Raw genomic sequence first — 22,430 nt, 5'->3', positions numbered from 1 at the left:
AGTATTTAAAAATAAATGAGTGTGTGTGTTTGCGTATCGACGTCTATTTTGCATTGTATCTCGGGATTGGATGAGCAAAAAATTTTGAAACTTGGCATGGTTATTTCTATATTTGGGGTATTCATGCTATTAAATTTTGGTGGTTAAAGGTCGAAGAGATAAAAAATAAAAGTAGTCACGTGTTATTTCTCGAATAGGGTCAGACTTAATGAAAATTTTACTCGTTATTGGGCCGCAATTTAAAAAAAAAAATTGGAGACATAAATTCCCACTGTCGTCCGTCCGTCATTCCTTAATATTGAGAGAAAGTTAGATATATGAAAATCAAGACCAAATACGGAAAGCTTGGGTACGGAAGGCCCCGATTAAGTATATATGAATGTCCAATACGAACCGAAAGTCATGTTATTTTAATTCAAAACTTTTCCCAGAAAGATGTTAGATAGATGACCGGCACGACTCTATTGCATACTAATATAAATTCGCTATACTTTTATCATATAATATTTGAAGAATATAAAAATTGTCAAATAATTTTTAAAATTCATTGTAGTAAACTAAAACTTAAATTTTAAATTATCGAATATTTTATATTTTACGTTTAAGTAAATCCAACCAAATTAAAATATAGTAAAAAAGAGAATAATACAGTATTTGAGTTTGTAAATTTAATTAACTCAAAGAATTTACAGTTAAATAAATTAACGTGAATATTGTAAAATAATTTTTTGGGTCCTTGTTAGGCACAGAAGAGGCTATGCTTATACATGGATAGGATAGGCGTAAGTTGCGCTTGCCGCCATAAAGGAGACTAGAGAGGTTGCGGCCGACGTTTTCATCGCGAAAACGTAAACGTCGGACGTTCAGTGCCGCCTTCCTGTAAGCCTAGAAGTTTGACAATGGCGTTTGGAACGTCGAGCATGATTCCACTGACGTTCCAAACGCCATAGTCAGACTTCCATGCTTACAGGAAGGCGGCCCGAACGTCCGACGTTCATGTTTTAGCGATAAAAACGTCGACCACAACCTCTCTACTATTCTTGTACCGGGTCAGATGGCCTACCGCTCTGGGGGACCCGGGTTCGAATCCGAACGGGTCGAAAAATCCCCAGGAATTTTTCGGGGGGTGGTCCGTTCGGATATGTCGGGCCCCGTCCCTCACCACCCGGCAGCACCATTGTGGGCCTAGCCGAACCCATAATGGGCTTGCAAAAAAAGGCCCTCTTGATGCCCACAGGGCAGAAAGAGTAAAAAAAAACTATCCTTGTGCCTTCCGGCCACGGAAGAGCAGATCCTTACCTTGCGATTTCCAGCCGCGCAGGCAACTACAACCTTGACGGCTGTTCGCGACTGCAATCACAACTAGGAACAAAAAGTTTGTTCTACTCGCGCCGATTGCAAACGCACATCCAATCAGCAAAAGCCTTTGTGCTACATCATACGGTGGCAACTTTGAAAGTAGTTATCATCATGGCAGAAAGTGAAAATATCGACTGGTACAAAATTAGAATCGAGGTTCATTAAGCTTAATCGGGCTCACGAATGCCTGTGGAGTTTTAATCCATAATTTTAATTAATTCGCTTATCTCACAGGGATGGCGAGAGATAAGCGAAAGTCTCGCAAGTATCATTTTTAGAACTCTGTATATAAAATGTCGATTGTTTTTAGTTTAGTAACGACAATATTATTTTAAATATAGCTAAAGAACTAAATAAAAAGTACCATTATTTGCTAACTATATTCCTTCGCATTAAAGAAAAAAATATAGCAGACGAAATCGATGTTGGTTTATTATAAGGTCACGTGTTTCCGAGTTGCAACGCCAAGGAACAATGTGACCACGACAAGATGCGTGCAACTCGTACTCGTTGCAGTTGGAGTTGCTTGCGTGGCTGAAAATCACTAGGTGTGGCCATTGCTTTAGAATCGAAACAGCAGAGAATTGCAATTTTGAGTAGACATAGAAAGCTAATGAAACATTTAGAATCCACTGATTGAATAGAAAGCTTTGCGATTGTTCTCTGAAAAGATAAAAATTACAAGTTATTAATTTAAAGTTGATCATTATTCTCTGTTCCAGAGGTCACCAAACTTTTTTCACAGCGGGCCAGATAACTGAGAGAATGACGACCGCGGGCCTAATAACCATTTTGTTCAATGCAGCACATTAAATACACAAAAAATAAAGACAACCAACATATTTATTTACCAATAAACAAAAACGATCGCTGCAGCAAGCTCGTAATCGCTTTTTTTTTTAGAAACAATTGCAGGTACTTACACAAAAAGCGCTCTGATTTTCAAAGTCGCAAAAAGCCGAAATCTTCATTTTACTGATTTTCCTNGTTAGATATATGAAAATCAAGACCAAATACGGAAAGCTTGGGTACGGAAGGCCCCGATTAAGTATATATGAATGTCCAATACGAACCGAAAGTCATGTTATTTTAATTCAAAACTTTTCCCAGAAAGATGTTAGATAGATGACCGGCACGACTCTATTGCATACTAATATAAATTCGCTATACTTTTATCATATAATATTTGAAGAATATAAAAATTGTCAAATAATTTTTAAAATTTATTGTAGTAAACTAAAACTTAAATTTTAAATTATCGAATATTTTATATTTTACGTTTAAGTAAATCCAACCAAATTAAAATACAGTAAAAAAGATAATAATACAGTATTTGAGTTTGTAAATTTAATTAACTCAAATAATTTAAAGTTAAACAAATTAACGTGAATATTGTAAAATATTTTTTTAGGTCTTTGTTAGGAACAGAAGAGGCTATGCTTGTACCTGACGGATAAGGATAGGCGTAAGTTGCGCTTGCCGCCATAAAAGAGACTAGAGAGGTTGCGGCCGACGTTTTCATCGCGAAAACGTAAACGTCGGACGTTCAGCGCCGCCTTCCTGTAAGCCTAAAAGTTTGACAATGGCGTTTGGAACGTCGAGCATGATTCCACTGACGTTCCAAACGCCATTGTCAGTCTTCTATGCTTACAGGAAGGCGGCCCGAACGTCCGACGTTCATGTTTTCGCGATGAAAACATCGACCACAACCTCTCTACTATTCTTGTACCGGGTCGGATGGCCGAGCGGTCAAGGTGGCAGCCTACCGCTCTGGGGGACCCGGGTTCGATCCGAACGGGTCGAAAAATCCCCAGGAATTTTTCGGGGGGTGGTCCGTTCGGATATGTCGGGCCCCGTCCCTCATCACCCGGCAGCCCCATTGTGGGCCTGGCTGAACCCATAATGGGCTTGCAAAAAAAGGCCCTCTTGGAACCCACAGGGCGGAAAGAGTAAAAAAAAAAAACTATCCTTGTACCTGCCGGACACGGAAGAGCAGATCCTTACCTTGCGATTTCCAGCCGCGCAGGCAACTACAACCGTGACGGCCGTTCTCCTTAATTGGTAAGCTCCCTTCGAAAACCGGCGCGACTGCAACCGCAACTAGGAACAAAAAGTTTGTTCTATTCGCGCCGATTGCAAATGCACATCCAATCAGCAAAAGCCTTTGTGCTACATCATACGGTGGCAACTTTGAAAGTGGTTATCATCATGGTAGAAAGTGAAAATATCGACTGGTACAGAATTAGAATCGAGGTTGATCAAGCTTAATCGGGCTCACGAATGCCTGTGGAGTTTTAATTCATAATCTTAATTAATTCGCTTATCTCTCGCCATCCATAGGGATGGCGAAAGTCTCGCAAGTATCATTTTTAGATCTCTGGATATAAAATGTCGATTGTTTTTAATTTAGTAACGACAATATTATTTTAAATATAGCTAAAGAACTAAGTAGAAAGTGCCATTATATGCTAACTATATTTCTTCGCATTAAAGAAAGAAATATAGCAGACGAAGTGGATGTTGGTTTATTATAAGGTCACGTGTTTCCGAGTTGCAACGCCAAGGAACAATGTGACCGCGACAAGATGCGTGCAACTCGTACTCGTTGCAGTTGGAGTTGCCTGCGTGGCTGGAAATCACTAGGTGTGACCATTGCTTTAGAATCGAAACAGCAGAGAATTGCAATTTTGAGTAGGCATAGAAAGCTAATGAAACATTTAGAATCCACTGATTGAATAGAAAGCTTTGCGATTGTTCTCTGAAAAGATAAAAATTACAAGTTATTAATTTAAAGTTGATCATTATTCTCTGTTCCAGGGGTCACCAAACTTTATTCACAGTGGACCAGATAACTGAGAGAATGACGACCTCGGGCCCAATAACCATTTTGTTCAATACAGCACATTAAATACACAAAAAATAAAGACAACCAACATATTTATTTACGAATAAACAAAAACGATCGCTGCAGCAAGCTTGTAATCGCTTTTTTTTAGAAACTTCATTGCAGATACTTACACAAAAAGCGCTCTGATTTTCAAAGTCGCAAAAAGCCGAAATCTTCATTTTACTGATTTTCCTAAAAATTATATTACTGTCAGATGCAAAAATCAGATTGGACCAATTTTGGCATTTTTACTTACATTTATTTTAATTATTTCTACATAGTAAGTTCATCTACAATCTATGATATCTCCATATAAATAATTATATTTTAGCTCATTTGTGGCACAGTGCGGCGGCGGGCTGGATCTGGCCCGCGTGCCGTAGTTTGGTGACCCCTGCTCTATTCGATCGTTCATGTGCTGTAAAGAATTTTNCATAGTTCACTTACCGCTTAATCCGCCGTTCAGGTATACACCACATATGCGTAGCACTATAGAGCAAAAATTGATGTCAGAATTTCTGCACGCCTTTTACAACCTCGAGACTAAGATTTTATTCGGGAGTTACCGTTTTCAATTTAGTAATTTAAAAAAAAAAATCCTCGAGCAGATTTATTTTTGTTACAAAACGTTACCTTTACAGATTTCTAGCTCTACATATTAGAAAAATCTAGAAATACAGTTTTGTATACCGTAATAATATTAGTAAGAAAGCTCTGTAGAGATAAATCTGTAAATTTGAAAACTATAAACATAAATTTAAAATTCTCAAAAAATAAATTAAAAAATATCAAAAGTCGCTACTTTTGGCTGATTTGTCTGAGGTTTCCGCTACCTCACTACGTCCCTCTAAAAGTTGCCACAGTTGGGAACACTGGTGAGCAGACATCTAGGGTCTAACTAAGGCGAAATGTAATCTCCAAACCGCGCTGTAGAAAGGCGGAAAAATTTAAAAATATAATTTCTTGTGAACAGCAGTTTGGGCCCCCCCTTCCAAGTGGGCCTTGTGCGGGTGCACCTGTTGCACCTGCCTAGTTACGGCTCTGGTTGTGATATTCCAGTAAATATTCGATATTTGGGTACTTATGGGTTAAGAGGACGCCAGTTCAGTGGGGACGCACATTCTAACCTAACCTAACCTATTCTAATAAATTAACATGATTATTACCAATTAATTACCGAAGGATACTTGTACGCAAACCCTGGATTATATGCGATTGTTCGAAAAACATCGGGCGATCCCATCTTCGTCGTCGTCGACCTCCTGGACATAGCCGAGGAGGAGGAAGCGGCAGCGGTGACCGGCGGTCTTACCCCGTCCTCGCCTAAACAAGATCGGAAACGGGCCAGTCGTCGTCGGGTAGCGAGAGGAGGAGACTCTGCCGAAGGTGAGTGTAGAATCTGTTTTGTTGGCCTTTTCCGTCGTCAGTTACAATGTGTTAGAGATAGGGAAATAGAAGCGCGCTCGGTATAGAGCAGTGGCGGCAGAGAAAGCGTTGCCTAATTAGAAGCATTTTTGGGGGGCCTATATCTCGCGAAGGGTCGCCCGTACGGCCATGGTTCGTTTGACTTTTTTGTTCCTATCGATATGCTCTACAGCTCTGTCAAAGTCCCAATTTGCTACATTTGTCCTAGAATTGTGCCGTTATGGTCAGCCTAGCTTAAGAATGCCTAATTTTGAAGTACCGAATCTCAATATAAAGTATATTAACAAGATGAAACTGAGTTTTATCGTAATTTCTGTCGAACATCACTTTCTAAATGTGTACCTCGATTTATAACTACCCACAATGTACAATATTTGGATTTGATCGATCAGAATTTCAATTTTCACTTTGGTTTTGTTATAAACATTTACTTACCTATTATTTCTTGGCTTTTGATCAGTTTTTACCGTACATTTCTGATTTTTATTGAATTTAGGCATTTTTTTGAAATTTAAACACAAATATCAGTGATCAAATGAATACATATCACGTGAAAGTGTTGCCAGTTAATAAAATTTACATCTTAAAAAAAAACAAAATTCAAAAACTTTATTTTGTGACTAAATATTTCTGCTGTATATTTTTTCATGTAAAGAATAAAAATATTTTAATAATTTTGAAAATAATAATGTAATTATTATTATTAAATTTATAAATATAAACTTTTTATTTTTTATATACAGTATTTCAATTTCAGTTCATTCAGTTCATAATTTTCTTCTGCTATATTTTCTTAAAGTAAGAATTACAGTGAATGCTCTCACGAGACTCTCAATAAACTGCATAGAAATGTTTGCTAATAGATTACAGCCATATTATTGCGACGGCCGGATGGCCGAGCGGTCAAGGTACAGTAATACCCCGAACTTACGCGATAGGTGGGACCGAGAGATAACCGCGTAAGTCGGGGTATAATTTCGCAATTTGTATAAAATCCAAGTCGGACGTATGTAAGCTAATAAATGTTCTCGTTAATTTTATCTCGTCTTTTGATTCGTTCACGGTTACAAGAAATCACCACATAGAGTCTCTCGAGTCTCCGTAGATATAACGAACACAGAAATAAATAACACAAAATAAATTGTAGCTATGTGTCGATTCCGCGCTACACGTCCGAACATGTAAGCCGAACAATAGTGTGGGGGAGTGAGTAATCGAAAGTTGCGTGGCGCTAAAACAAAAGACGAATCGACGAGATTTGAAAATCGCGTAACTCCGGGTTCGCGTAAGTCGGGGTGCGTAAGTCGAGGTATTACTGTAGTAGCCTACCGCTCTGAGAGACTCGGGATAGAATCCGGACGGGTCGAAGAATCCTTAGGAATTTTTCGGGGGTAGTCCGTCCGTATATGTCGGACCCCGTTCCTAACCACCCGGCTGCCCCATTGTGGGCCTGGCCGAATCCATAATGGGCTTGCTGAAAGAGTCCCTGTTAGTGCCCACATGGCGGAGTTTTAAAAAAAGGCTCTCAATATTATGATCGTTCAATTTGAGGAAACTGGACATTTGAGAGTTTAATTCGCTCAAACTAGTTGTTGCACCGCCAATGAATATTGTTACAGGCTCCAGTAGTGCTAATTACGCGTTTCTACTGCTTGTCTATCTCGTTCTCCGGATTTTGTCAGGACTGTTAAAAAGTGTTTATCAAATACAGATTACAGACATTTGGCAACAACGAAAAATAATATATTATACATTTAATTAAAAAGCTTTTTACCGGGGGGTAGGTTTAAACTTTGAAAAATTTTACAAATGAAATTTTCATTTCTTCAAAGTTTTTACTTATGTTCCGGCTAAAAATTCTTTTATTAAATGTATAATTTTTATAAGTTATGCCGCCGCCAGAGAAAACTTTTAAACGTTTTGCATGTTGAGGGGGGAATAGCCTCTAAATACCGCCGTAAAATTGTTATTTCCTGATGATTTTCGCAGGGATAACGAAAGAGGACACTTTTACAGTTCGTCCAATGAAAATTTTATTTGTAAATTTTTTAAAGTTTAATATACTGCGTGTGAGAATTATCACAGAACATTAATTATGGTCGCCATCGAACACACTGTTTATAGTCTTAGGGTTTCATACATTGGGACTGGAAACCACATTAAGTATATCTCTTGCATCGCTAACTCTCTAAATAGCATGAATGTTTTGTACAGATTACATGTTTGTTGTCTGCCAAAAGTGTCGTAGTGGTAGATGTTGGTACTTTATTTCTTTTACGGGAATATTTTCCGCATGTCCCGAAATGTCGTCATGCCAAATTTAGTTTCATTTGAACTGCTAAATATCTCTCTAGACGCGTTGAATAGGGATACTTTAATTAAAACTACCCAGTATGTAAACATTTTATAATTTATCTATTTTCATATTCAAACTGTACGTTTTGTTATTGTTTGAGGAATACATTGGGAATACAGTTGAACCTATCTAACTGAAGCATGTTTATCTCAAAATTTATTTTTCCCCTGCATTTCAGCCTAAATTCAATATATTTTTTATGTTTATCTCAAATAATTTTCTCTCAAAATCTCCATATGTCAAATTATGGACTGAAGTATCAATTACAAATTCAAAACTCAGCGACTACATTTTGATAGAATAAATTGTAGTTGAGAAACATCTCTTGAATACAGTACAGTACATAGTTGCGATTAACGCTGCTTTCCTCCAATCGGCTACGAGTTTGGCTTGCGTCTTATTGCTTGAAAAAAAAATTAGATAGTAGAAACTATTGACATACTTATTCTGTTAAGATATCTCAAAAATGTTTTATTTATACCTATTTCAGCTATGTACGGTACTTGTTATTGTATTAATAAAATACCATACCTCCAGTAAAACCTATTACAGTTTATTGTGTGAAAACCTCTATTATTCAAAACCTGTCTATCTCAAACTTCTTTTACATTTTTAATGCTTTTGATTTGAATTCGGTCTGAGATCTAAATTCAAATCAGAACCATTACGAACGTATGAGAATCAAGACCTTTCATCCAAAATATCATCATCTATATGTTTATCATTGTGTCATCAACAAACAATAGGAAAAGCAAATAATTGATGCGTGAAATATCAAACATAATAATAAAGTATTATTAAAAATTTTATAAATTTGCTCTCTAAATTGTGCTATTTAAATTTTTACTGTGTATTACTTAAAAAATAAACAAACATATCGTTCATTTCAGATATAAAGCAGAAAAAGGTATTATTTTATACTATTTTTGCGCCTAACTTTAAAATTATTCATTTATTTAAAGAAATATAACGACGTTGTAGTGATCTTGTGACAGATAAAAGTAATCGTGTCTATTCAGTTATCAAAAATCTTCCGTGTAAGGTAAATTCTCCCAAGCTGTACAGATATAGAGCGAGGTATCTTATGACTCAATTAATCAGCCGATTAGCGAGTTTCACACAAAATATTTAAATACAATGATGTTTTTGAGATGGTTTTTTGAGTTTCACGAAGTCCAGTTATTTTAAACTCGTTTCGTTAAGTGAATTCAGCGAATATTCGTGAGAACTAAAATTTGGTATACATTATTTTTTATTCAGTTATTTAAGCATACTAATAATGAAAAATCCAGCACAAGTTGCGTAACTTTCCCGGCTATTAAAAGATTTTATTTAAAAAGTAGCTTTTCTATTATTAATCATACTGTGACAATGCGCGAAGATGGCGTGGTGCCCCCTATGCTTCGGTACCACGGAACCGAAGGGTCAACACCGCATTTGCGATGGCCAGTTCGTCAGGACTGATACCACCTTTCAGGACAGACACAGAAACCTTGATGGCCGCTAATTTCGTTTTTGCTCGAGTGGTAGCGTATTGGATCCGGGATGGAGGCGACACGATAGATGGCACGGATTAAGGAAGTGCCCCATACACAATTCTAACAATAACAAATATCTGTTTATTAAGCTATTTACAAGTTATACAAGAAATTATGGTTATCCGTTACTTATTTTCTTAAGGTTAATATTTTGTATTAAAGCTTTGTCCCCACTGTTAACTAATTCGCGAGTTATAAGTTGGAGAGAGAGAGAGTTGGCATAGCGTTTACATAGATACCTGGTAAAGGATCTGAGGATGCGTTGTCGATACGACGGATTGATGGATTTCACGACTTAACGGATTGATAGAGGAATGATGCATTGATGGATAAGTCGTTGGAGAGAGGAAAGTCACTTAGATAGATAAAGTATCCGAGCGCTTGGGCAACTCCGGTGAGAGCGAACTTTCGATGATCCCGGACTCCTCGGTCAGACGAACGAACTCCCTGCCGTCATCAGTCATTGCCTTTTATTGGGGTCTTTCCGCTTTTCTCCATTGCCCTTTTTTTGACAATGTTGCAATGTCTATGTCCAATAGCAAATTCTCGTCGCCAAGTTCCTGGTGACGCATTCAATATCTCATCTTGAAAGATAAGAGAGATAAAATACTCCACAGAGAGATAAAATCATATCCTTTACAATTTTAACAATCGTGGGAAAAATTATAGCAAGTTTTAATTTTCCTCGTTTTATAAGCCTCGTTTTATAAGAATTGAGTGGAATTAGCATTTATTCTATTCTGTCAGTTAACTTCATTATAAGAGCGTTCACATAATCCGTAAATCGCGCACCTTTACTAGCGCTACATAAATTCAGTGAATTCACTTTTATACATCAATTCATTGAAATGAATAGTTTTCTTTTTTATTATTATTAATATAATAGAGATTGCCTTTTGACTAATATTCGACTATTTTCACGAGTATTCTGCATTTATATTGTAAAATAATTTGGAAGTTTTTGTTCGCTTTGCACTCTTCATCTAGTTCTAAAACGGTTTTTATAGAATTGACACTCATGATTGTGTCTTCTAAATATTCAGGTATACACACACAGCTATTAATACGTTCATCAAGGTTAATAAAATTAATAAAAGCACGTTTCAATCTGTGTAAAATCAGTAGATAAGGCCTATTTCTTCGCAATCTGTATATTAATTGTAACAAAATGTGTCATAAAGTACAATATGTACTTTAGTACTATAGTACTAGACTACATCATCTTGGATACACTAAACTAGTAAAAAATTAAATTTTTAAAAATATATTTATTGATACGTATTATGGTTTAAATATCAATAAATGTTGGATGTTTTGAAGCAGTTGTATTGATTTAAACAGATGTACGGAGAAAAACCCCTTTTCGAAGGTAAATAAATTGGATAACGAAGAGTTATAAGTAACTGAGAAAAGGCTATATTAATAGTAATAAATGTATCACGTCAAATAAAATTATTTGAAAGGGTGTAGAGTTATTTTAATTTATTTCATTTATAAATGTACAGTACACTGAAATACAATAAAAACTCTGATTTTCTTATGATTTAAATGAACAAACATTATAGATTTTCCTTTCCCGGATTTTATAGAATATAACAGGAAAAGTATAGTGATCGGCAAAATTTTGAGCCCCTAGTTTTTCTTCATTTATAAACATTTTGATACTCCAGAGGCCCAAACATGTAAAAGAAATACGCCTTTACAAAATTCGGTGAGTGTGTGTGTTTGCGTATCGACGTCTATTTTGCATTGTATCTCGGGATTGGATGAGCAAAAAATTTTGAAACTTGGCATGGTTATTTCTATATTTGGGGTATTCATGCTATTAAATTTTGGTGGTTAAAGGTCGAAGAGATAAAAAATAAAAGTAGTCACGTGTTATTTCTCGAATAGGGTCAGACTTAATGAAAATTTTACTCGTTATTGGGCCGCAATTTAAAAAAAAAAATTGGAGACATAAATTCCCACTGTCGTCCGTCCGTCATTCCTTAATATTGAGAGAAAGTTAGATATATGAAAATCAAGACCAAATACGGAAAGCTTGGGTACGGAAGGCCCCGATTAAGTATATATGAATGTCCAATACGAACCGAAAGTCATGTTATTTTAATTCAAAACTTTTCCCAGAAAGATGTTAGATAGATGACCGGCACGACTCTATTGCATACTAATATAAATTCGCTATACTTTTATCATATAATATTTGAAGAATATAAAAATTGTCAAATAATTTTTAAAATTCATTGTAGTAAACTAAAACTTAAATTTTAAATTATCGAATATTTTATATTTTACGTTTAAGTAAATCCAACCAAATTAAAATATAGTAAAAAAGAGAATAATACAGTATTTGAGTTTGTAAATTTAATTAACTCAAAGAATTTACAGTTAAATAAATTAACGTGAATATTGTAAAATAATTTTTTGGGTCCTTGTTAGGCACAGAAGAGGCTATGCTTATACATGGATAGGATAGGCGTAAGTTGCGCTTGCCGCCATAAAGGAGACTAGAGAGGTTGCGGCCGACGTTTTCATCGCGAAAACGTAAACGTCGGACGTTCAGTGCCGCCTTCCTGTAAGCCTAGAAGTTTGACAATGGCGTTTGGAACGTCGAGCATGATTCCACTGACGTTCCAAACGCCATAGTCAGACTTCCATGCTTACAGGAAGGCGGCCCGAACGTCCGACGTTCATGTTTTAGCGATAAAAACGTCGACCACAACCTCTCTACTATTCTTGTACCGGGTCAGATGGCCTACCGCTCTGGGGGACCCGGGTTCGAATCCGAACGGGTCGAAAAATCCCCAGGAATTTTTCGGGGGGTGGTCCGTTCGGATATGTCGGGCCCCGTCCCTCACCACCCGGCAGCACCATTGTGGGCCTAGCCGAACCCATAATGGGCTTGCAAAAAAAGGCCCTCTTGATGCCCACAGGGCAGAAAGAGTAAAAAAAAACTATCCTTGTGCCTTCCGGCCACGGAAGAGCAGATCCTTACCTTGCGATTTCCAGCCGCGCAGGCAACTACAACCTTGACGGCTGTTCGCGACTGCAATCACAACTAGGAACAAAAAGTTTGTTCTACTCGCGCCGATTGCAAACGCACATCCAATCAGCAAAAGCCTTTGTGCTACATCATACGGTGGCAACTTTGAAAGTAGTTATCATCATGGCAGAAAGTGAAAATATCGACTGGTACAAAATTAGAATCGAGGTTCATTAAGCTTAATCGGGCTCACGAATGCCTGTGGAGTTTTAATCCATAATTTTAATTAATTCGCTTATCTCACAGGGATGGCGAGAGATAAGCGAAAGTCTCGCAAGTATCATTTTTAGAACTCTGTATATAAAATGTCGATTGTTTTTAGTTTAGTAACGACAATATTATTTTAAATATAGCTAAAGAACTAAATAAAAAGTACCATTATTTGCTAACTATATTCCTTCGCATTAAAGAAAAAAATATAGCAGACGAAATCGATGTTGGTTTATTATAAGGTCACGTGTTTCCGAGTTGCAACGCCAAGGAACAATGTGACCACGACAAGATGCGTGCAACTCGTACTCGTTGCAGTTGGAGTTGCTTGCGTGGCTGAAAATCACTAGGTGTGGCCATTGCTTTAGAATCGAAACAGCAGAGAATTGCAATTTTGAGTAGACATAGAAAGCTAATGAAACATTTAGAATCCACTGATTGAATAGAAAGCTTTGCGATTGTTCTCTGAAAAGATAAAAATTACAAGTTATTAATTTAAAGTTGATCATTATTCTCTGTTCCAGAGGTCACCAAACTTTTTTCACAGCGGGCCAGATAACTGAGAGAATGACGACCGCGGGCCTAATAACCATTTTGTTCAATGCAGCACATTAAATACACAAAAAATAAAGACAACCAACATATTTATTTACCAATAAACAAAAACGATCGCTGCAGCAAGCTCGTAATCGCTTTTTTTTTTAGAAACAATTGCAGGTACTTACACAAAAAGCGCTCTGATTTTCAAAGTCGCAAAAAGCCGAAATCTTCATTTTACTGATTTTCCTAAAATTATATTACTGTCAGATGCAAAAATCAGATTGGACCAATTTTGGCATTTTTACTTACATTTATTTTAATTTTTTCTACATAGTAAGTTCATCTACAATCTATGATATCTCCATATAAATAATTATATTTTAGCTCATTTGTGGCACAGTGCGGCGGCGGGCTGGATCTGGCCCGCGTGCCGTAGTTTGGTGACCCCTGCTCTATTCGATCGTTCATGTGCTGTAAAGAATTTTTCAGTGTAAAGAATAAATATATAAAATATAAAATCCAGCAACCAGTTGAATAACTTTCCCGGCAATAAAGTTAAAATTGTATGTGCTGACATCTGTTATAAAATTTTATTAAAAACTTTTTATATCATTAATTATTATAAAATGGCAAAAAGCTTACTTTTGACAGTAGAAATGAGTTTTTTAGAAAAAACTGTAAATGCTATTGTAATGAGCAAAATCTTCATTAAATTCCACTCCACTCGAGATATGACTTTTTCTATATCCTCACCTCCACGATCTTTAATTACCAAATTAAATGTTAATTTTTAAAAAAAATTAATCTTGACTTTGATCTCATTCTCTGCGTCTTACAATTATTAAATGAAATCAGAAAAGACAGACCGAACTGACAGAGAATAGCTTAGAAAATAAGAGTTTTTATATTTTAGAAAAATTCATCTTTGATTTAAAAGTTATAATCAATAATCATTTTGTTTACATTGCAGCGAGGAAATCGATTTCATTTTAATCCGAACAAACTCAAAAATAAAATTATATTTCTATCTCCAGAAGATAAATCTTATTCCATAGAAAAAGATTTAACAGATCAAATCATATTATTGTAGTTTTAAGCAAATTATGTTTAAATAAATTTATTTAGATAGCCTTTACGTTATAAATGTATTATCTGCGTTAAATTAGAATATCACAACAAATATCATTATTTTAAATTTTTTTCATATATTTTATTTAATTAATTAAAAAGACCAAAGTGGTTTATTTATGATTTACTATAAACGAATTAAGTTAAATAGCAAATATTTCTTTTTCTAAAATTACGTTTATTCTAAAGACCCTCTAATAGAGAATGGAGAAGGAAGTTGCATCATTAACATGACATTTTGGTGAATAGAAATTAGATTTAAAAGTATTGAAATGCTGTTTCCTATTTCTTCGTCTTGCGCAATTTTAAGAAAACAAATGAGATAACTGCTCTTTCTTTTCAACAAGTGGAAACATACAAATTGTGGAAAACACCGGTATAAAAACTGCAAATCCTTTACTGTTTTTCATCAGAATAGAACAAACTAAAGCTTGAATGTGCAGAATGACAACTTCAGTAGTTTGCGTTATGATTTCTATAATTTTCGCCATGATAGCAAAAGGGAAGGTTTTTAAAAGATGTGAAATGGCATCTATTTTAGCCAGAAACGGTATTCCAAGAAATCAAATTTCTAATTGTGAGTAGAAAATATTGTAATATTTTTTATCTATAGTTTAAAATAATTTATTAATAGATAAAAATATATATTATATCCTCCATTTCACTGAAATTTTTTATATATTAAATAACTTTATACATATTATAGGGGTCTGTTTGATAAGACACGAAAGTAATTTTAACAGTCGAGCTATAAACAGAAACAGAAACGGAAGCAAAGATTATGGAATTTTTCAAGTATTTTTTCGGTTTTTTTTCATAAATACAATATTTATCTGTATTTTTAAATAAAGTTTTTTTTCTTCTGTTAGATTAATGATTGATATTGGTGTGCTCCTCCCGGAAGGAATAATGAATGCAAAATCCGGTGTTCGAGTAAGGCAAAATGTCTCGTTTCTAGTTTCTAATATATTGTCTTAATAACATAAAATTACATAATGTATTTTTTTTAATTAAAGAACTTTTGGACAACAACATTACAGATGATATTAAATGTGCTAAATTAATTTACAAAAGGCATAAATTTAATGCGTGGTATGTAGAATATTTAGTAATGTTTAATTTCGTATAAACAGAATTTCAATTATGTAATTATCAGTATTTTACTTGTAGGTATGGTTGGAAGAATCGTTGTCGTGGGAAGAATATGAGATCGTATGTTAGAGGATGCAAATATTAAACTGTCATCTTATTTTATTTGAAATGTAATTTTTCACTTTTTTACGCTCGAATAAATCATATTCGAAGTTAAATAAATATTTTTAAAAATATTAAAAGTTTTTATGATTACATTTCTCAAGATTGATTTTAACACGAAACAAATTTATTATTATATATTCACACGTATGAAAAAATATAAAATTAAATTTAAAAAATGCGTTTAGCCACAGCCATCTACACACATGCTGTGTCTCTGGTGTAATGGCGTCACAGTAGAAAGTTGTTGAACACGATCTCTTCCAGAATTGTTAATTAATTCGACTATTACATTTTCATTTCTTTGAAACCAATTGATATTTTAAATTTTCAATTTATTTAAAAATATGAAAATTCATTGCTATTTAATTTTTTAAATGAATTGCGGTACGAGGACACGATAAATACAATAAAACTTGTGAAAACTGGAATCTCGTGGTACGAATATTTTTCCGGTTAGACAGGTTTCCGTTTTAAAATAAGTTTTAGTATTTTTTCTTTTTTTATTTATAAACTACACCAGGTAAATGCCAGATAGCAACGTTCCTTTTTTATAGTAAAATCACTATTACACACGTAAAAATTTTTATTACTAGATTCAAAGTGAAATCATTAGATTAATTTGTGATTTTTTAAAGAATTAATTCCTAGTTAGTTACTAATTACTCCGCACAAGGCAAAATGGCAGTATGTGTTAACTTATTCCCATTGTTTTCACGAATTACCAGGTTAGATTTGACAGGTTAGTAGAGAAACCTGTCAAATCATGCGGAAATAACGAAATTTAACGGAAATTCTAGTGAATAACAACTTTCAATGAAGCCAAGTTTGAGAGTAGTAAAACATTTATCGGAATTGTTAATGGATTTTAAAAAATATTCGCAAAGTTTCCACAAGTAGTTTTATCATAAAATAAAAAAAAAAAAAAAAAGAAAATGAGGAGAAGACAGTGCAATGAATTGCCAGAGTAAACTGTTAAAAAGTAAGCAGAGCTTTTAGCATTTTTCACCGGATGCGCGCCCTCTGGTGTTTAAAAACAAAACTATTCTATCTGGGTCGTTTGATTNCTTTATCCTGAGAACGCACATTTACGTACTGAATAACATTTTAGAAGAAAAGACCAACCGGTAATAACACACAAGCATAAAATTTAATTGTATGCAATACTTGTGTATTTACAGCAGTAAAGATGAAAAGCGATAGAAAAAGCAACGCTTACTGTTGGTTCCAAATTACAATTTCAAAGCCTTACGAGAGCCTGGTATAAGTTTTAGTCTATTCACACACGAAAAACGGGAAAAACAGATGATTATTCGGAAATTGATCGGTTACATTTATGAGCTCTGAATTCTGAAAGAGTGGATTAGACTGTTAATTAAGAATTGGCAGTTTCCCGATTGTCCAGCTTTCATAAACAAGTTATGCTGTCAATTTTAAAACATTTTGTTAAAGTTTAAAATTTTGCCAGTAATTTTGTGTAGGATACAGGGCCGGATTTAAGCATTTCGAAGCCCTAAGCTGAACTCTGTAAGGTCCCTTACCAACCCTGAACAATTTTAGAAGTCAATCTTAAAAAGAAAATAATTAAATCAGACTATGACTCTGATTTAATACGGATATTGGAAGAAAAAGACGTGAGGTTTCACTAGTCTTCTGTTTTATAACTAAGTTTAATTAAATTTTTATACCCATTTCATTAAAAATNCAAATTCTCGTCGCCAAGTTCCTGGTGACGCATTCAATATCTCATCTTGAAAGATAAGAGAGATAAAATACTCCACAGAGAGATAAAATCATATCCTTTACAATTTTAACAATCGTGGGAAAAATTATAGCAAGTTTTAATTTTCCTCGTTTTATAAGCCTCGTTTTATAAGAATTGAGTGGAATTAGCATTTATTCTATTCTGTCAGTTAACTTCATTATAAGAGCGTTCACATAATCCGTAAATCGCGCGCACCTTTACTAGCGCTACATAAATTCAGTGAATTCACTTTTATACATCAATTCATTGAAATGAATAGTTTTTATTATTATTATTAATATAATAGAGATTGCCTTTTGACTAATATTCGACTATTTTCACGAGTATTCTGCATTTATATTGTAAAATAATTTGGAAGTTTTTGTTCGCTTTGCACTCTTCATCTAGTTCTAAAACGGTTTTTATAGAATTGACACTCATGATTGTGTCTTCTAAATATTCAGGTATACACACACAGCTATTAATACGTTCATCAAGGTTAATAAAATTAATAAAAGCACGTTTCAATCTGTGTAAAATCAGTAGATAAGGCCTATTTCTTCGCAATCTGTATATTAATTGTAACAAAATGTGTCATAAAGTACAATATGTACTTTAGTACTATAGTACTAATAACTACATCATCTTGGATACACTAAACTAGTAAAAAATTAAATTTTTAAAAATATATTTATTGAAATTTAAGAAAATACTAAGAAAAATCTTAAACTATATTTACAAATTTGCTTTAGATTTCTTACCTGTAGTATGCTCACTTCTACGAATGAGAAATGTGCCTCTCGGAGTGGCAGTGGCCAGCAACAGTTTTTCCGAGTCTTTGCGGGAAGTTTTGTCAAAAAACCAACTAGAANCTTGGATACACTAAACTAGTAAAAAATTAAATTTTTAAAAATATATTTATTGATACGTATTATGGTTTAAATATCAATAAATGTTGGATGTTTTGAAGCAGTTGTATTGATTTAAACAGATGTACGGAGAAAAACCCCTTTTCGAAGGTAAATAAATTGGATAACGAAGAGTTATAAGTAACTGAGAAAAGGCTATATTAATAGTAATAAATGTATCACGTCAAATAAAATTATTTGAAAGGGTGTAGAGTTATTTTAATTTATTTCATTTATAAATGTACAGTACACTGAAATACAATAAAAACTCTGATTTTCTTATGATTTAAATAAATTGTAGTTGAGAAACATCTCTTGAATACAGTACAGTACATAGTTGCGATTAACGCTGCTTTCCTCCAATCGGCTATGAGNGACTACAAATATTCGAGTACAAAGTAACTGGTTTCGACTTATTTCTACTTAAGAAGTAGTTAAATAATTAAGCGATTAGGGAATTGGGGACATAAACAAAACCCTGATGAAAGAGCCGGAATATTACTTAAACAAAAGCTTAACCGAACCAATCTCTACCGAGTACAGTGGGGACTGATTTCTTTGAAATACTGTATTAGATGTATTAAAAGGCTGTTATACACGGTAAGGAAATCCTTTGAGGATTAACCGTGATTTTTTTTTCTATTTATCCGTTTTTAAATAAAAATAATTCTTTATACGTTGGGAGATATTTTAATAAGTTTTGTAAATTACTATGTTCGATCCAGCCAGTTATATCCGAGTTTTTNTTAGAATCGAAACAGCAGAGAATTGCAATTTTGAGTAGACATAGAAAGCTAATGAAACATTTAGAATCCACTGATTGAATAGAAAGCTTTGCGATTGTTCTCTGAAAAGATAAAAATTACAAGTTATTAATTTAAAGTTGATCATTATTCTCTGTTCCAGAGGTCACCAAACTTTTTTCACAGCGGGCCAGATAACTGAGAGAATGACGACCGCGGGCCTAATAACCATTCTGATTTTCTTATGATTTAAATGAACAAACATTATAGATTTTCCTTTCCCGGATTTTATAGAATATAACAGGAAAAGTATAGTGATCGGCAAAATTTTGAGCCCCTAGTTTTTCTTCATTTATAAACATTTTGATACTCCAGAGGCCCAAACATGTAAAAGAAATACGCCTTTACAAAATTCGGTGAGTGTGTGTGTTTGCGTATCGACGTCTATTTTGCATTGTATCTCGGGATTGGATGAGCAAAAAATTTTGAAACTTGGCATGGTTATTTCTATATTTGGGGTATTCATGCTATTAAATTTTGGTGGTTAAAGGTCGAAGAGATAAAAAATAAAAGTAGTCACGTGTTATTTCTCGAATAGGGTCAGACTTAATGAAAATTTTACTCGTTATTGGGCCGCAATTTAAAAAAAAAAATTGGAGACATAAATTCCCACTGTCGTCCGTCCGTCATTCCTTAATATTGAGAGAAAGTTAGATATATGAAAATCAAGACCAAATACGGAAAGCTTGGGTACGGAAGGCCCCGATTAAGTATATATGAATGTCCAATACGAACCGAAAGTCATGTTATTTTAATTCAAAACTTTTCCCAGAAAGATGTTAGATAGATGACCGGCACGACTCTATTGCATACTAATATAAATTCGCTATAATTTTATCATATAATATTTGAAGAATATAAAAATTGTCAAATAATTTTTAAAATTTATTGTAGTAAACTAAAACTTAAATTTTAAATTATCGAATATTTTATATTTTACGTTTAAGTAAATCCAACCAAATTAAAATATAGTAAAAAAGAGAATAATACAGTATTTGAGTTTGTAAATTTAATTAACTCAAAGAATTTACAGTTAAATAAATTAACGTGAATATTGTAAAATAATTTTTTGGGTCCTTGTTAGGCACAGAAGAGGCTATGCTTATACATGGATAGGATAGGCGTAAGTTGCGCTTGCCGCCATAAAGGAGACTAGAGAGGTTGCGGCCGACGTTTTCATCGCGAAAACGTAAACGTCGGACGTTCAGTGCCGCCTTCCTGTAAGCCTAGAAGTTTGACAATGGCGTTTGGAACGTCGAGCATGATTCCACTGACGTTCCAAACGCCATAGTCAGACTTCCATGCTTACAGGAAGGCGGCCCGAACGTCCGACGTTCATGTTTTAGCGATAAAAACGTCGACCACAACCTCTCTACTATTCTTGTACCGGGTCAGATGGCCTACCGCTCTGGGGGACCCGGGTTCGAATCCGAACGGGTCGAAAAATCCCCAGGAATTTTTCGGGGGGTGGTCCGTTCGGATATGTCGGGCCCCGTCCCTCACCACCCGGCAGCACCATTGTGGGCCTAGCCGAACCCATAATGGGCTTGCAAAAAAAGGCCCTCTTGATGCCCACAGGGCAGAAAGAGTAAAAAAAAACTATCCTTGTGCCTTCCGGCCACGGAAGAGCAGATCCTTACCTTGCGATTTCCAGCCGCGCAGGCAACTACAACCTTGACGGCTGTTCGCGACTGCAATCACAACTAGGAACAAAAAGTTTGTTCTACTCGCGCCGATTGCAAACGCACATCNTATGAACGAATTAAGTTAAATAGCAAATATTTCTTTTTCTAAAATTACGTTTATTCTAAAGACCCTCTAATAGAGAATGGAGAAGGAAGTTGCATCATTAACATGACATTTTGGTGAATAGAAATTAGATTTAAAAGTATTGAAATGCTGTTTCCTATTTCTTCGTCTTGCGCAATTTTAAGAAAACAAATGAGATAACTGCTCTTTCTTTTCAACAAGTGGAAACATACAAATTGTGGAAAACACCGGTATAAAAACTGCAAATCCTTTACTGTTTTTCATCAGAATAGAACAAACTAAAGCTTGAATGTGCAGAATGACAACTTCAGTAGTTTGCGTTATGATTTCTATAATTTTCGCCATGATAGCAAAAGGGAAGGTTTTTAAAAGATGTGAAATGGCATCTATTTTAGCCAGAAACGGTATTCCAAGAAATCAAATTTCTAATTGTGAGTAGAAAATATTGTAATATTTTTTATCTATAGTTTAAAATAATTTATTAATAGATAAAAATATATATTATATCCTCCATTTCACTGAAATTTTTTATATATTAAATAACTTTATACATATTATAGGGGTCTGTTTGATAAGACACGAAAGTAATTTTAACAGTCGAGCTATAAACAGAAACAGAAACGGAAGCAAAGATTATGGAATTTTTCAAGTATTTTTTCGGTTTTTTTTCATAAATACAATATTTATCTGTATTTTTAAATAAAGTTTTTTTTCTTCTGTTAGATTAATGATTGATATTGGTGTGCTCCTCCCAGAAGGAATAATGAATGCAAAATCCGGTGTTCGAGTAAGGCAAAATGTCTCGTTTCTAGTTTCTAATATATTGTCTTAATAACATAAAATTACATAATGTATTTTTTTTAATTAAAGAACTTTTGGACAACAACATTACAGATGATATTAAATGTGCTAAATTAATTTACAAAAGGCATAAATTTAATGCGTGGTATGTAGAATATTTAGTAATGTTTAATTTCGTATAAACAGAATTTCAATTATGTAATTATCAGTATTTTACTTGTAGGTATGGTTGGAAGAATCGTTGTCGTGGGAAGAATATGAGATCGTATGTTAGAGGATGCAAATATTAAACTGTCATCTTATTTTATTTGAAATGTAATTTTTCACTTTTTTACGCTCGAATAAATCATATTCGAAGTTAAATAAATATTTTTAAAAATATTAAAAGTTTTTATGATTACATTTCTCAAGATTGATTTTAACACGAAACAAATTTATTATTATATATTCACACGTATGAAAAAATATAAAATTAAATTTAAAAAATGCGTTTAGCCACAGCCATCTACACACATGCTGTGTCTCTGGTGTAATGGCGTCACAGTAGAAAGTTGTTGAACACGATCTCTTCCAGAATTGTTAATTAATTCGACTATTACATTTTCATTTCTTTGAAACCAATTGATATTTTAAATTTTCAATTTATTTAAAAATATGAAAATTC

General features: G+C 34.2%; 1 protein-coding gene and 2 pseudogenes across 1 annotated transcript in view; 2 read left to right on the top strand and 1 right to left on the bottom strand.

Moving 5' to 3' along the window:
- LOC111629381 (thyroid transcription factor 1-associated protein 26-like) overlaps positions 1–6,238 on the bottom strand; it is a 28,721-nt gene extending 22,483 nt beyond the window's left edge. Inside the window, exon 1 of the mRNA XM_023373273.1 lies at positions 6,107–6,238. Coding sequence (XP_023229041.1) covers positions 6,107–6,171 — 65 coding nt within the window. The 5' untranslated portion in view covers positions 6,172–6,238. The remainder of the gene's footprint in view (positions 1–6,106) is intronic.
- Positions 6,239–14,766: 8,528 nt separating this feature from the next.
- LOC111629375 lies at positions 14,767–15,766 on the top strand (annotated as a pseudogene).
- A 5,333-nt stretch (positions 15,767–21,099) lies between these two features.
- Positions 21,100–22,099, top strand: LOC111629374 (annotated as a pseudogene).
- The last annotated feature ends 331 nt before the right edge of the window (positions 22,100–22,430 follow it).

This window comes from Centruroides sculpturatus, unplaced genomic scaffold, assembly GCF_000671375.1.
Source record: "Centruroides sculpturatus isolate CEXI.00-Female unplaced genomic scaffold, Cexi_2.0 scaffold643, whole genome shotgun sequence".
Lineage (NCBI taxonomy): Eukaryota > Metazoa > Arthropoda > Arachnida > Scorpiones > Buthidae > Centruroides > Centruroides sculpturatus.
Note: the sequence above shows the minus strand (reverse complement) of the source record. Positions and strands in the feature narration are given on the sequence as shown.